General features: G+C 37.7%; 1 protein-coding gene across 2 annotated transcripts in view; it reads right to left on the bottom strand.

The window, feature by feature from the left end:
• Positions 1–16,073, bottom strand: part of LOC128251734 (uncharacterized) — a 64,956-nt gene that overhangs the window by 38,598 nt on the left and 10,285 nt on the right. For both annotated transcript variants that reach the window (XM_052978863.1, XM_052978862.1), the window contains exon 3: positions 1,193–2,097. In XM_052978863.1, coding sequence (XP_052834823.1) covers positions 1,193–1,784 — 592 coding nt within the window. In that variant the 5' untranslated portion in view covers positions 1,785–2,097. The remainder of the gene's footprint in view (positions 1–1,192; positions 2,098–16,073) is intronic.

Genomic DNA, 16,073 nt, shown 5'->3' with positions numbered 1-16,073 from the left:
CCGTAATTTAACTTGGCTGTCTTGCTGTGCAGCAGGTTTTTATGTTTTGCAAAATATTGAAATGGATTCTAGTTGCATATTGCCGTTTGCCATTCGGCTTCCCTTCCTGCCCCGTTTGTAATTTATGTCCGGGGCAAGTCTACGACTTTATTTGCTGACCATCGTTGGCAACGGCACAAAAGCGGCTGGACACTGCCTTTCACCTCAGGACAAAATGTAAAGGGGACCTTGCCTGGGCTGAATAACACATTATATAAGATAGCTCACAGAGAGCAGTGGGGATTGATTGGATGCTTACACATGTTGCTGTTGCGTAAGTCCGAAGTCCGAATGCCGTGCGTTGCAATTGGCATTCGCCATGTTGTCCAATTATTCTGCAAATTGATATCCCACCAGTGACAGCTGCTAATCCCTTTAACGCTCCAGCTGGTTCTTTTAGTTTAGAAACTATCGCAAAACTCATACGTACTGGCTTTAAATTGTTACTTCGAGTTCGCAAATTTTAAGTTTGTACCAGCATGGACCAAAAGTATTAACGATGGGAACAGCCAGGAAATGTAACTTTAGTTAAGGAGAAAAATGTCCTTTTTTAAAGCTATATAAAGCTCTTTGCTGGATTTCATTTTTCGTCGCCCCTCGAACTCAAGGAAAAGTCAAAGGCAGAACGTGCTTAAATTAGTTTAAATTTGCTTGGGTTCTACGAGGGTGGTTATTTATGGCAAGAGGCAAGACGAAGCTGAATAAATCAAGGCATAATGCATGCAAATTGGGTTTGCAGACAACGCCGTGAAAAACTTCGAAAAGTTAAGTAATCTCCCGTCAAGATTCTCCAGTCTAGATGGCTTCAACTTTAATTTGTTCGCTTGATTTGTATTTCCTCACTCAATTAGCAAAGTTTCCCATAACTTCCCCTCTGTTGGCTGCCAGCAAACATTTACACCCAGCAAACAGACGGTCAGGCCAATTCATCTTTATAAACGGCCACCTTCAGCCTCCAACTCATGTGTAATTTGGCGAACACAAAAAAAAAAAAGGGAAACTTGAGCATCAGGCACACACAAATCATCGATAAAACACGATGTCTGAATGCATGTTGGCAGGGATTTCCACAGGCTGTGGCAACAAACAAGGCAAACAAGGATGCTTGGCCTGTTTCTGATGGGTTTGTTTTTCGGCTTGTGTGTGTACTCACCCACATCACGTAGGAAATCGACGCTGGCATTAGATAAATGCAGTTGGAAAAAGTCGAGGAAATGCTGGAAGCCCTGTTGCACATGCGTCATATCAACGTGCAGCGAAGAAGGTATTAAAACGGCCAGTCGTTGATTTTGATTTTGATGTTGCTGTTGCTGTATCTTTTGCTGTTGCTGCTGCAGGCGCTTGTGTTGCTGCTGTTGCTGCTGCTGCTGCTGCTTCTGTTGCCGTTGGGTTGCGGGCTGTTGCTTTTGACGTTTCTGACGTTCAGCTTCACGCGCATTACGTGGACCCTTTGTTTGTGTTGCTGTTGGCCAAATTGAATTGCTGCCGAGTGCTGTTGCTGCTGCTGCTGCTGGTGCTGTCGTGGGGAAAGTCCGCGTGGCCGCAACTGGTTTCGAAGCTGGCGTTGTAGCAAAGTCTGTCGCTGTCTTGGCCGCCTGCAGGACAAGGACACCCGCCGTTGGGCGGAAGCTGGGGTTGGTGGAGGAGGAGGAGGGGGCTAAGGAGGCTGCGCTGGGGGAATTGAGAAAGAAGAAGGCTGTCAACAGCAGAAATAATTTAGCAATTTGACAGATTGTTAACTTCATTTATGTTGCGTATTTTTTTGTTTGGTTTCTTTTGGTTTCTTAATGTTGCTGCTGTTGTGATTGCGCTCGTTGTCGGTTGTAGCGGTTCAGTGTTGCTTGTTGCTTGTTGCTGTCGCCGATGACCGTTGCCCACCGCCAAGCCCTTTTCAGTTCCACGCCCTTCGTCTATTACATTTTGTGGCCCCTACTGATGCCGTCGCTGCAGATGCATTTGTAGTTATTTCCTCTCTTATTGTTGTTAACGAACTTTGATGAAGCTTTGTTCGAATTTGCCATAATTGTGTTTCAATTGCTGGCGAGCTGCAGCTGTTGCCTGCGGAAAAGGGAGAGACAAAAACAATTTGATTTCTCATTAAAAGTTTTCAGTGGCAAGATGTTTCTAAAAATTTACTTTAAAATCAATTATATTTCTATGAGAATGAAATATATAGCCTACTTGCAGGCGTAAATTGCAAAAAAAATGAAACCAATGGTAATGATGAAAATAAATTCTGTTTCCTTCTCTGAATAAATATATTCCTCCTTCCTTTAAATGAAAGGTGACACAACCTTTCTCAAAAGTAGGTCTTTGTGATGTACTTCCTCCCCAGTTGCGTCTTTCAGATCAATTTGTTAGGTGACAACCTCTCTTCAGTATAATTTGCAATCCCGACACCTGACATCATTATTTATTTAAAGCCTTCATCAGGTTCGTTCAAGTTAAACATTTTGTCCACAAGCGATGGAACTTTCCAACTGCCTGACATTGTCATTAAAAAATACGCACACAAATTAATTAAATTTAAATTTCAAATTAGTTTAAAAGTTCAGTCGGCACACACACAGTTGCACAAGCAAATCAACAGACAAACACACGGACAGGCATTTACACTCTGTCACGCACGCGCTTCCGCTGACGTTCCATCTGTTTGCTGGTGTTGGTGTTTTTCCTGCTGTGGCTCGGAGCGTTTTTATGCACGTTTAGGCATTCACCCACACGAATCGAGAAAACACACGCACATACACTGAAAGGAAAGCTTCCTTTAAATTTTTAAATTCAACAGGTGTTTAATTTAAGGTGTTCGATTAAATACGTCTTGCGTTTTTAAAAATGGACATTAAAATACACAGAAGCTCTAGTAGAGGACTAAATTAAAGTACAAGATTTAAAGATAATTTTTAGGCCCACCTTTGACACCTTTCAGGAAAATCAACAATAGATTTTGAGTTAAACAATTTTCTTACATTTTGTTGCCTTCTAAGCTGTTTAATGTAATGTTAAAATTTAATACATATTTAATAATTTTACAGAAAAGTTTATTGTTGGGAACCCGTTAACTATTTTCATTATTTTTTTCGGAATAGCATAACTAGGCTAATATAAAGCTGATATACTTTTAAAAGATATTTATTTTGGTTCGGATATTCGAGTTTGGCTGTCAGTTCTGATCAAGAATATGGAATATTTTTTCTTTCGAGTAACGAGTTTAAAATTTCAAGTCAAGTTTTGTGAAGTACCCACGAAATTCTGAAACATCAGTCCTACCATCCCCATTTTGATTAAGATATTTGTTCCAGATGGACCTTCCAGTAGTATCGACATTTCATGTGTTTTATTGATGTTCTCTCTGTGCACTGCCTCGTAAATTCAAAGGTACTCAAAAAGGAATGGGAAATAACAACCTCTGCATAATTTAGGGCGGGATTTTTTTAAGCTACGCCTTCTGCTATAAAAAGCGAATAGCAATAAAATTGATTTGACTAAATAAATATTTTGTAGGCTTACATATCCCATTCCTCATTGGCCGCCCAACTCATTCTGACTTTATTTACTTGTGCGTAAATCGTTCTCCCTCCTTCGATTACTTTATTTGATAAACCACCCACACTCACAGAAGCCCAACATCCACTTTAGAGCAATTTAAAGCGAAAAGTTCAGGCTGTGATTCGTCTATTCCTGGAGTACCTTTTCTTCCGGCCCAGCCCCCGGCAATTTGATGCTTGATTACCTGCGTAACGCATTCGTGCGGCAATATTTCAATTCATCAACATGACGGTCTAAACTTTCATTTATATATTAAAAATATGCTCCGTCGGGCCTACTCCTCCCGACTGCTCCTGGGGCATTGTCATCCGATTGCCCGGAAATGATTGATGCTCCTGTTTTGTTGTCACTGGGCCAAAATAAATAATCTGCTGGAAAGTTCTGAGATGGCATGGCAGCTCGAATTGCCTTAAAATGACAATGAAAACGACATGGTGGCTGTTGTTGTTAAGGTTAAAAAACGGGCCCAGGACACACATGTTGGTCTCTGGAAGCTTTTTATTAATGATGTATGTTGTTTGGATTGGATCAAATATTGTTGTTCCACTTAAATAGTGTTTTGAACCAAAAATCGATTGTTCACTACGAAAACAAAACGCAGTTATTAAGGGAAGGGAGAACGATAAGGTATTCGTGACAATCTTAAAAAAAATACTTTATATGTAAATACTTTGCAGTTTTTAAGTTTGATTATTTCATATATAATCATACCTAGCAAGATGTCCATAAAACGAATGTTATTAACGTTTAAGCAACAAAAAATAATAGTTAAAACGTAATACTTTAATTTTTTTTTTCAAAGAAAATGAATCATATAACACTTAAGATTTACATATGTTAACTTAAAAAAAGTAATGATAATTTCTTTCCTAAAATTAAACGGTAACTAAACATCTAAAGTACCATTCCATTTGACCTTTTAACCCCTTTTTCGATGAAAGGGACTTCTGGTCGTGCAATTCAACCAGAACCTTTCATCCCAACAAGGGAAAGAACGAAAGTTAAAGTATTTGCAACAACAAAATTGCTTTTAATTTTATGGGATTCTATGAGAAGTGTAATAAAGCTGCAAACTTGTAGTGGGCAACTTATACTTAAGGTGGGTGGTAAAACGGGTTTCATGGGACAAAATGGCTCGGATAGGAGAAAATAATATACAACAAAAGCAGCAGCAGCAGGAATAAACAACATTGACGACGCAACGCAGGCTACATTGCTCTGCGTTTATATAAATAAACATATTAAAACTTTCAAGGATGCAGGACATAAACACGGAAAGGGTGGGTCAGTGGAGTGACTTAAAAAACGATAATTAATTCTGTACCGTGGTCGATGAGTCCTTTACATTGGCCTTTATTTTCTTCAATGCTCGCCTCATTACTTTCCAGCACTCTCATCTCATCTTGCTCATGTTTACGTTTACTTTGCTTTTATTTTATTTTATTTTATTTTATTTTTATTTATTTTTCCACACGATTTTGCCTTTGTCTATTTTCGTTTTGTTATTGAGTTTGTATCACTGAGGTCCCTTCCTTAGGGCATTATAATTAGGGTACACACACATACGAGTTCCTTATGCGTATGGGTTATTTTGGTTGACGGCTTTCGGCGTCGATGGTGCGTATACGCAATGTGTTATACTCATACGCAACGGCAGCGACAGTCGCCCGGCATCATCATCCTTGGAAATTTATAACCACTTGTTTTCCCGCTTATTTACATACATATTGACACAGGCCAAACGGCAGTTAGTGCGGTATCTGTGTGCGACTGTGTTTGTGTCTGGAGGGTCCTTAATACGCATACATATGCAGTGGGCCGTGACTTGAGGTCGTAGTTCAGCGGTGGAAACGTCGACGTCTTCTTCACCGAACTAACAATGTGCGGATTGGATTGGAGAGGCGGAGGCGCAGAAGTGGAACGGGGGGAGTGGCACTTGCGACCAACACTCACACACAGGCACGTACATCAGAAGGGTCTGTTAGCTGTCTGAGGAGCGGCTTTGTGTTTGCGTTACTTATCATATGCTTTGGGATATGAACGCCTTCGGTTGGACCTACACTCGCACAATGGCTCCTATTTTAACGATCACAAAAACCATTTGAAACTTGACCGTGAGATACAAGCTGCTCATGGACAATTTAAAATAAAAAACCGTTTTAGCATTTATTTAACAAAAAATAAGAAATATATCTGCATATGCTTACATTTAAATAATGACTCAATTAAATCTGCAGCTGAACCCATTAGTACGTTTTTATCCTTAGATAAATATTAACTAGGGTTGAAACATTTTCAAACATTATTTCTAACTTATAACATCATTTGTTGAAAAAATTAAGTTTTTGTAACTTAAATTCCCTTTAAATAACAGTAAAAGTATAAGAGTGCTCTTTTTTTCTCAGTACAACAGCTTTTTATCTTCGCTGTAGCCTATGGAGGCGCTGGCTTGATATACCTCTGAAAGAATCCCATAAATTGTCATGCGTTTGCTTTTGGCCATATACGCCTGCCACCCAACTTCTTTGTTTACTATTTTTGGTTTTTGTAGCTGCTCGTTGAAGTAAATTTATACGATCCATGGGCAGTGTTGTCAGCGAGTGTAATAACTCAATTATGTGGTTACCCTTACAGAGACAAGCGTTACATCTCATTCTCAATCTCATAGATCTGCGAGTTTTATTTTTTGGGTGTCCTAGGCGCATCCAACTACTTAGTCTCTTAGGTCTTTTAACATAAAACTATCCTAATCAATACTTAGGCATAAAAAATGTTGAGAAATTAGTTATTGGAGTAAATAGTAAAAGTGTTGTAAATCTTGATTCATAGTTCTTTATTTTACGCTTTACAAGAAAGAAAGCAAACTTCGGCAAGCCGGAGTTCATATACGCTTGCAGCTATTGCAAGAATTAAACACTTTTGAAAACATTAAAATTATGATTTACTTGCGTATATGTTTAAAAAAATTGAAGCTATGATGATTTGCAGCTCAATTATGAGATAGTTATTTTATATATTTTTATTATTTCTATGCGAGCTATTTGATTTAGTCGTCCGATTTTGATGAAATTTAAACCGTAATTCCGAAATATTTAACCACTACTATATGTCAAAAAAATTATTTTTATTTAATTTTTCGATATTTCCTATGGGAGCTATATGCTATAGTCGTCCGACTTATATACTACCTGCAATAGAAAGACAACATTTTTGAAAGTTTCATGCAGATAGCTTTAAAACTGAGAGACTAGTTTGCGTGAAAAAGGACGGACAGACGGACGGACGGACATGGCTAGATCGACTGATCAAGAATATAATATATTATAGGGTCGAAAAGGTCTCCTGCACTGCATTGCAAACTTCTGACTGAAATTATAATACCCTCTGCAAGGGTATAAAATGGGTAGTTTGGAATATTTTAGGTCACATTTTGTTAAATGCAGGACCTTTTAGAATACCAGCGGCACTCATTTCAATTTAAATTGCTGCCTTTTTCCCGAAAAGTTTGGTGCGTTAAGTGCGGCTAACCGAACTGTCGCTGCCGGTGGCAACGCCTGCCACCTCGATTTGATTGCGGTCGGAGGAGGCTGGTGGTGAACTTTCTGCTCGGTCCTGGCCTTAGATTGAGTCTGAGCGGGGTTCTGTAATTGGTATTGGGCTGTGCTTGGGTTCAACTCGAGGCGCTGGCTAATGGAAAGAAAACATAGGGTCGTTTTCAAAATCGGTGACAACCTTTAATGTGAACACTAAGAAACGTTTTTAGGTTAAAAAAAATCATCTGTTTAATAAAAACAGACCATAGTGTTTTTTTTTTAAAGGGTTAAAGCCATTTGGTAACTTTTTCAATGTAGCCATCTTAACTTATTTGTTGATGTGGTAAGTATGTTCGTTGTAGGCACAATGTTGTTAAAAGTTAACTACTTTAATGAATAATTAAATAACATTCTCGATTATTGATTATAATCAGTAATAGTAATTATATTAGCGCAACAACCGCTTTCATTCATGCTGACTTATACCTGATTCATTGTTGTTCTCTTTGCCGGAATTTAAATTATGCTCAGATAAAGTCTTTAGGTAGACCTATCATAGCAACCCTGACCAACTATAAGGACATTTTAGGACCTTTAACGGCATCTGCCGCATAAATCTTTGCGAAACCGAAAACTTTTAATTGTGCTGTTCTGCGTATCGTATCGTTCTGATTGCAATCTGTTCGGATCCGAGTTTTGCTGTTGTAGCTGGTGTTTTTTGAGTTCCACGCGGCGAAACTTACATAAGAGTCCGCCCGAAGGAATGTCGCTGATCAAACTTCTGCACCACCGCTCACGAATCTTGTTTTAGCCGCCGCTTTTTGGGTTGGTTTTCTATTTTTTTGCAATGCCGGCAGTTATTCACGTCTGGTTTCATGGTCAGGGGGTTGCGGTGGGGATGGGCGGGGTTTTGGGGGCCTGTGACACATGTAACGCTTGCAGCGTCGCGCAAACATTTCCAGCATTCGCGCTCTTTTATCTTTTGCCTTGCGATTTTGTTGTTGTTGTGGCGGGTGTATTTATTTGTGAGCTTTTCACTAGGTGTGAGTAGAAAATTGTGCTATTTTTTGGTGTATTAAAGAAAGAGACATTTTTTTACAGATAATAAAAAATAATAATAATAAGTAATACGTGTATCAGGGTTTTGTAAGTGAAATATTATTCTTTTTAGTTTTAATATTAAATTTAAAAATAACACACGTACCATAAAATACCCTTCAAAAGCAGATTTTATATCTTTGGATGTAGTGATCCTATTGACTTCACTTCTTTTGCATTGATTTCTCCATAACTTATTCAAACACCACACATTTTTTTAACTCAATAAGTTTTTGATTTCTTAAAAACAAAAACAATTTAAGATTTAAAAAAATATTTTAATATTACACCCCACAACGAATTTTTGTTTTTATACCCTTGCAGAGGGTATTATAATTTCAGTCAGAAGTTTGCAACGCAGTGAAGGAGACGTTTCCGACCCTATAAAGTATATATATTCTTGATCAGCATCACTAGTAGAGTCCATCTAGCCATGTCCGTCTGTCCGTCCGTCTGTCCGTCTGTCCGTCCGTCTGTCCGTCTGTCCGTCCGTTTATATGCAAACTAGTCTCTCAGTTTTAAAGCTATCTGCATGAAACTTTCCCAAAAGTTGTCTTTCTATTGCAGGTAGTATATAAGTCGGAACGAGCCGGATCGGACGACTATAGCATATAGCTCCTATAGGAACAATCGGAAAAATAAATGAATAAATGAAAAAAAAACTATAGCATATAGCTCCCATAGGAACAATCGGAAAAATAAATGAAAAAAAATTATAACTTTGCTGTTTTTTAATTTTTTGTTTAGTTCTTCGACATATAGCAATGTTTAATTATTTCAGAATTATGGTTTAAATTTTATCAAAATCGGACGTCTATATCATATAGCTCCCATAGAAATAATAAAAATATATAAAATAACTATCTAATAATTGAGCTGCAAATCATCATAGTTTTAATGTTTTTTTTTAGCACATACTCAAGTAAATCATAATTTAAATGTTTTCAAAAGTAATTAATTAATGCAATAGCTGCAAGGGTATATGAACTTCGGCTTGCCGAAGTTTGCTTTCCTTCTTGTTATTATCGCTTTTTGCGCTAGTTTATTACCCAAATCGGGAAATTTTACAAGAGAGAGTGATAGGGGTTCAGGAAAGAGAGCGTTAAAAGCGATGTGCTATAATTTAGTTTTTTACTTGGAGCTTATGGGCACGATTTGGTAAAATTATCAATGTTTTTGCATAGGATCTTATGTCCCCTTCAATAATAATTCGAAATATAATATTTTTTGTCGGATTCAAAAAATTGTAAGGGCTGATTTTAGTATCCTCGAATATAGAAGAACTTTTTTTAAAAACTAGCTAGTTTAGCGAGAAATCAGCTATAAAAGGCTAAGATTTTTACGAGGTAAAAAAGTCGTGACGAAAAATGAAAAACATTTTACTCACTGCAATAGGAAGACAACTTTTGGGAAAGTTTCATGCTGATAGCTTTTAAACTAAGAGACTAGTTTGCGTAGAAACAAACGGACGGATACGGCTATATCGACTCTCCTAGTGATGCTGACCAGGAATATATTTGCTTTAAAAGGTTGGAAATGGCTTCTTTACTCCGTTGCAAGCTTCTGACTGAAATCAGAATACCCTCTCCAAGGGTATACAAATTATATTAACTATAAAACTCTTTTGTTATAATTTTTGTAATTTTAAATCGAACTAAAATTAACACAAATTGTTATACACTCATAGAGTAAAAGGGTATATTGTATGATGAGTATGTAAGAGTTAGAAGGAAGCGTTTCCGAATGTATAAAGTATATATATTCATGATCATGATCTAGGCAAGTTCGGTCCGTCTGTATGACCGGGCTATCGAGATCTCGTAAACTATATATGCTAGAGATTTTCCAGATTCTAGTGACTCTACGCAGCGCCAGTGTATTTCAAAAATCATTCTAACGCGAAATCACTCTGGGACATGTTAGACCTTAGTAATCGAGCTGTTATTTTAAAAGTTATTGGCAATTACGTTTTGTTATGAGGGTCTATGAAGAGCGGCGGAGAGCATCGGAGAGCACGCAAACTAGTAAATGCTGACACCCAAATTGTGTGACAGCGATTTTATACTGTTCGTGCTCTGCCGCTGCTCTGCATAAGATACGGTCGCTGTAGCAGGAAGTGGGGTGCTGCTCGCTCTTTGCTTTTGTTGTCATTACAGGCCAACAAAAACATTTGCTTTGAAATTTATTAGGTGAGTAATGGGTATCAAGTAGTCCCCTCTAGTTTAGCTTTGATTCTTTTATTTTTGGACTAGGACATCGCAGTCATTTTGCGCTGTTATTTTTGTTTTGGCTGGTGGTTTTTTGTTTATTACCTTTACAGCTGTTGGTCTCTTGTTTGTGTTGGTGACTGTGTTTGTGTGGGTGGTTTGTTTTTTTCCTTCCGTGCCGGTTGTTGTTTTCGCAAAAATTAGACGAAAGCGGCAAAGCAAAACATAACCTTGGGGGCGTCTGCAGAAAATTCTCAACACGAACGAAATGTTGCTTCACATTTTAGCCGGAAAACTTGATTTGCTTTCTTTGGGAGTCGTTATTTTAGGCAACAAGAAAAGTTTTGTCGTTATTTTGTTACTACTTTTTTTTGCTGATATTGTTGCTTGTGCTTTTGATTGCCGCAATTGCCATTTGACATTAATGAGTATTCTTTGCATAGCCTTGACTTAAATCAATTTCAGACATGTGGATTTGTTAAATGGGAGTTCTAAGGGTTAGTTTATGATTAAAGGACCATAAAGCGACCAATATTTTAGTAGTAACAAAAATAAAAATATCACCTGCAACTCGACTACAAGATTCTTGTTACAAGCTGCCCTGCTAAAAAATATATTGCATACCTAAAAGGTGATGTTGTGGGCTTTTTTAAGGTTGCTGTAAAATCGTTGTTAAAATACATTCTGTAGACAACTCTATGCAATATAAACAAAAAAAAAAACAAACTTACAAAAAGTTTTCTGCTTTCTAACAAAATATCCATTGTCCTCGACTTTCAAGTCCCCTCGATATTTCGCTCTCATTTCCCCTGCCGAAATTTATTTGCTTATGCGGCCTTAGGGAAAATTTAATTTCGAAGCTCAGCAATGGGAACCAAAATCTAAAATAATTTCCTTCGCCCTATTTGCACGTCTTTATGTAAATTTTGTTGTGCTTCAACAACAAACACATTTTTGTTACGAGAACACTCGTAACAATATGAAAATGCTTAGAACTTTACGTGCTGTCAGTTTGGCATTCATCATTAACATTCAGCAAAAATTGTATATGTTAAGTAAGATTGAAAGCTATAGTCAAGTGCCCGTTTCTCAGTAAACTAATTTTAAAATACACATGCACGCAACCGAATTTTAGGTGGCTCCATTTTAAAACAATGGTTCGATTAGAAAAATGTGTGAGTCCCAATAGATATGAACTGGAGATATTGCTCCAATACTTGTAACATATTAAATTAAATATATATTTAAGCATAACTTTACATAAGGAATAATTGTTTTTGTTTGATATGAGAATTTTATTTTAAACCAGTGTACAAAGTTTTGTCCCTGATCGTAGCTGAGGGGGTACGGGGGTTTTGGCAACAAAATGTTATTTAAATTAAAATAACTAACATTTTTTTCTGTGTAATCACAAACCATTAGATAAAACAAAACACACAAGCTGACAAGTTTCCCCGTTCAAATTAACCGTACAAATCAAATGACCAGTGACGTGACATTAAAATCTTTTTGCCAATAACTTTTAAAATAATACCTCGATTTTGGAAATTGTTGTTATCTGCCGATAGGTATGACCAAAACACTTCTTCACAGCCCAATGACAAAGCTCTTTCATGGGTCACAGTGACATCTCCGACTTTCGCGATTTTTGGCTCCTTTTTGAAACAAACTTGCACTGCGTAGGCATAACTAGAAGCTGCATGTCAAATTCCAAATTTCTGGCTTTTATTGTTTCAAGGGCCCTTAAATAAGCGATTTGGTTCTTCGTTACAATCTAAAATGGGGAATACCTTTTGACCCAATCATCGATTTATGCAAGTGGCGTGTCGTTCGAAGCGTATTTTACACAAGAATGCAAACAGGCTTGAACCAATTCATGGCCCGGAGCACCGTTAACTTAAATTCTCCCAAAATAAAAACGATTTTTATTTGGGACATCATCAAAATTTACGTTTCATAATTTAAGTTTTTTTTTTGGGTAATCCTAGACACATTCTTTGACGGCTTATTTAACCCAGTGACAAGCCACAGTCGGCAACAACCACAAACTCAAACACAAAGGAATAAGACTTTCCGCTGGCCCACTCATTAGTTGGCCAACGTCTACATGCCAAAAGTTTTGGGCGAGTGTTTTGAAATTTATGCAGGCAAAATTGTTTGTTTGTGGGTTGAACGTGGCCTCCGCATAAATTTTCGGCGGATAGAGCCAAGAGCCTCTTTTCCTCCGACCATAAATATTTTGCAATTCCATTTCAGATCCACAAAATATTCTCACATTTTCACTAGCTGTCGGAAAAATTTAATTATGCGCACGCAACAAATTGTTTTTCCTTCTTCAGCTGTTTCCCAATTTTCTTTGGTTTTTTCGCCGCTTGCTGCCTCGGTTCCATTTGCTCTTAGTTTTTCCCTTTTCCGGCTTTGGCCATTTTTATTGCACTTTTTATATTTGCCGTTCGCTCTTTTAATGACTTCTTGGGGAAAAAAAGACAACCCTTTTCGCCAGGGTATCCTAAGCCATTTATAATTCATTGTGGCCTTGATTCAAAGCCTGTACGTTTTGATTTTATTATATGGGCAGAAAAGGTGTCATCCCTACCGTCGTGCGCCAATTGGGTTAATTGAATTTTCAGTCAAGCTGTCTTGAGAATGTCCTTTTCTTTAGGCTTCCTATTTCTTCATCACTCTATTCCTCTTTCTCTCAATTACTGGCCAAGAACTTCTTTGGCTTACTTCAGGAATGGCTTACAGCGACAATCTGGCTGTCAACTAATTTCATTTTGCTCCTCTTGCGTGTATGTTTGTGTCCTTGGCTTTGGGCCATCGCAAAGCCACTAGTACATATGGGACAGTTTTCTGCCATGTTTTGAGGTCCTCTGACGTTGAAAATTTGGTGACGCGTGAACAGCGCGATCTGAATTCGTTACACAAGACTGCCTCTATTTGGAAATGTTATTCATTCAGTTTACTTTTAATTAAAGGCAAAAGTATGCACTTGAAAAACTTATGTAAAATGTGTTTGAAATATAACGTGCTTGTCCACTTGTTGTTGGCAGCAAACCCAACGTTTCTAATTGAAATACCGCCAAACTATGCGTTAAACTTGTTGGGCAAAGTTGTTGGTCCCCGTCCGCTGTAAAAAGAAAACCGCTTCAAATGCAATGAAAGCTGGTGGCCGAAAGCAGAGTGCCTGCTAAACACGAAAGGTTTGCCTGTGCAGCTTGTTTTTGCTGCTACCAGCACATTTAGGCCGCATGCACGAATTTGTCCAGCTGGCTCATTTACATACCAAGTGGAAATGACGGAACTGTCGCACATTTCCGGCCAACGTGTGAAAACTTTTAATTCGGGCATGGGAAAATCCCATTTCTGGTGCCAAAATGCGCAAGTCATAATCACGTTGGATGTGCTTTAATGAATTAATTTGAGTGCGACATTGACAAATTGCAGGCGATAATATATGGCCGAGTGTATGCTCATCTGTCGGATACAATCGGAGTGAAAAGATTGCGGCCGGAAGACTGCGCCAAGTGTTTTCCTAGCGACGGCGCTCCTAATGAATGTTGTTCCCTGCTTTTTTTGGCGGAAATCAGCGCACAGTTCCATGGCAGCTAGCCAATTGGAAGAGTCGGGAAATGGAGAGATACTTTGCAGATACATAGATAGTCTGAGGAAACAGAGATACTTTACCGACCGCATTTACAGATTACAAAGTGTGTGACAAGTTTATGACTTTTTGGCGGCACTCTGGCTTAGTTCTCCGTCTTTGTGCCAGAAACTCACGAGGACTTCTACCTCTCCTCGCTTCCAACTCGTATGTCATGAGCCGACGCCACATTAATATTTTTGCTGCTCGGCAATGTGGTATCCTCTTGTGGCTTCACTGTGTGTTTTAATGAGTTCATTGAACTCGCATGCGTGACATTAATTATGCGGGGAAAACACTCATTCATGGCCTTGACAAGTTAAATTATGGGATTGAAAAGGCTCACACCGGAAAATCAGTTAAACAAAGTTGCTTAAGAGATTTTATTTGATTATCCAAAAAGTCAAAGCTGTACCGTACTAAAACCATATTGTATACCTAAAACTTTTAGCATCACTAGGCTGTTTAAAAAAAAAAAAACATAAAAATATATTGGGAGTCATTTTAAATATGTTACCTTATAAAATTCTTTCTGAAGCTTGCAAGGCAGTAAAGAAAAATTTGCATGAAGTATATACACTTTTGACCACCCTGAACAGCTTAGTCGATATATCTATTGTAGTTCAGTTTGTTTTTCTGTCTGATTTTTTTTCCCCGAAAACGAGTCTATCAGTTTTAATGCCATTTGTCCGAAACTTTTCTAGAAAATAATCAGGTAAATAAAAGAGAAATCTTCATAAATTCGTTGTTTCTAAAGATCTTCAAATTTATAGTCGGGTACGGAAATATATTTCCAGTTTAATAAAAATCGTTCGGTGAGATTGTATAAAGCTGACCTAGGGACGGTAAGTTAATTTATATCAGCAGGCGCTCTGATGTGGTCATAAGTATAATTTTAAAAATAACAAATGTTCTTTCTTGAAGAACAATCGAAAAAATAAAATTAAAAAAATTATAACTTTGCTGTTTTTACATTTTTTGTGTAGTTCTTTGAGAAATATTAATTGTTAAATATTTCAAATTTACGGCTATAATTTCATTAAAATCGGACGACTATTTCAAATAGCTCCAATTAGAGCTTTTATGTTATCCAGATCGGATAACGTTATCATATAGGTGCCATAGAAAGGATCGAATAATTAAGCTGATCATCAAAGCTTCAATGGGATTTATTGGGTACTCATTTAAGTCAAAATGGCAAGAGACGTACAAAATGCATTTAATATAATTTTAAATTCCATATACATACATTAGTCAACAATTTTTTGGTTATTTTTTATCGCTCATAATCATCGATAGTTTTTAGTTTACCGATTAAAAAAAAGAAACACCAAATATCAAAGGTATAAGTTTATCGAACTGTGAATGAAGTTTTCACGAGGGATTGAACCAAGGACCTTTAATAAACCTTTCCATACTTTATTATGCCGGTGGTTATATAGATTTAAAAAATACACCGAACACAGATCGAACTGTGTATGGTTTTTGTGGGGCTTTCTAAAAATTCCATTCTACAGCTCAGAAAATTTGTTCCTGACACTTGTCGTTAAAACTAACGATACTGTTTGGTCAAACGGCTAAGACATTTTCCGGTCCATGCCTTTAGCTTGAAGCTAACAGGTTTTTTAGTCGTCATCATCTTTAATATTTAAGCGATAAATAAAAAGTATATTTTTACCCATAGTTCATCCCTTACCCATCTACACACGGCTTCGTTCGAGCCTCGTTCCTTTGCCGTTAAATAATTGTATTCAGTGTCGATTTGCACCCCACATGTCGCTTTCAAGTTGGCTCGCAGATGCCAACCCGACTAGGAAATCCCTTTTCGGCACTTTCGGAGGCCCAAGTGTCAGGCTTTCGAGCCAGCCAAGATTCCCCTTTAACCCTTTCACTTTCAGCTAACACGGTCCTTGGGGGCTTCCCCTTGTCAGCCAAAAATGAATTTTCATCAGCTCCAAAGGGAGCAAAAAACAAACAAATGGAAAAGTTAAGTTGGGGAAAGGC

Source organism: Drosophila gunungcola, chromosome 3R (assembly GCF_025200985.1).
Source record: "Drosophila gunungcola strain Sukarami chromosome 3R, Dgunungcola_SK_2, whole genome shotgun sequence".
Lineage (NCBI taxonomy): Eukaryota > Metazoa > Arthropoda > Insecta > Diptera > Drosophilidae > Drosophila > Drosophila gunungcola.
Note: the sequence above shows the minus strand (reverse complement) of the source record. Positions and strands in the feature narration are given on the sequence as shown.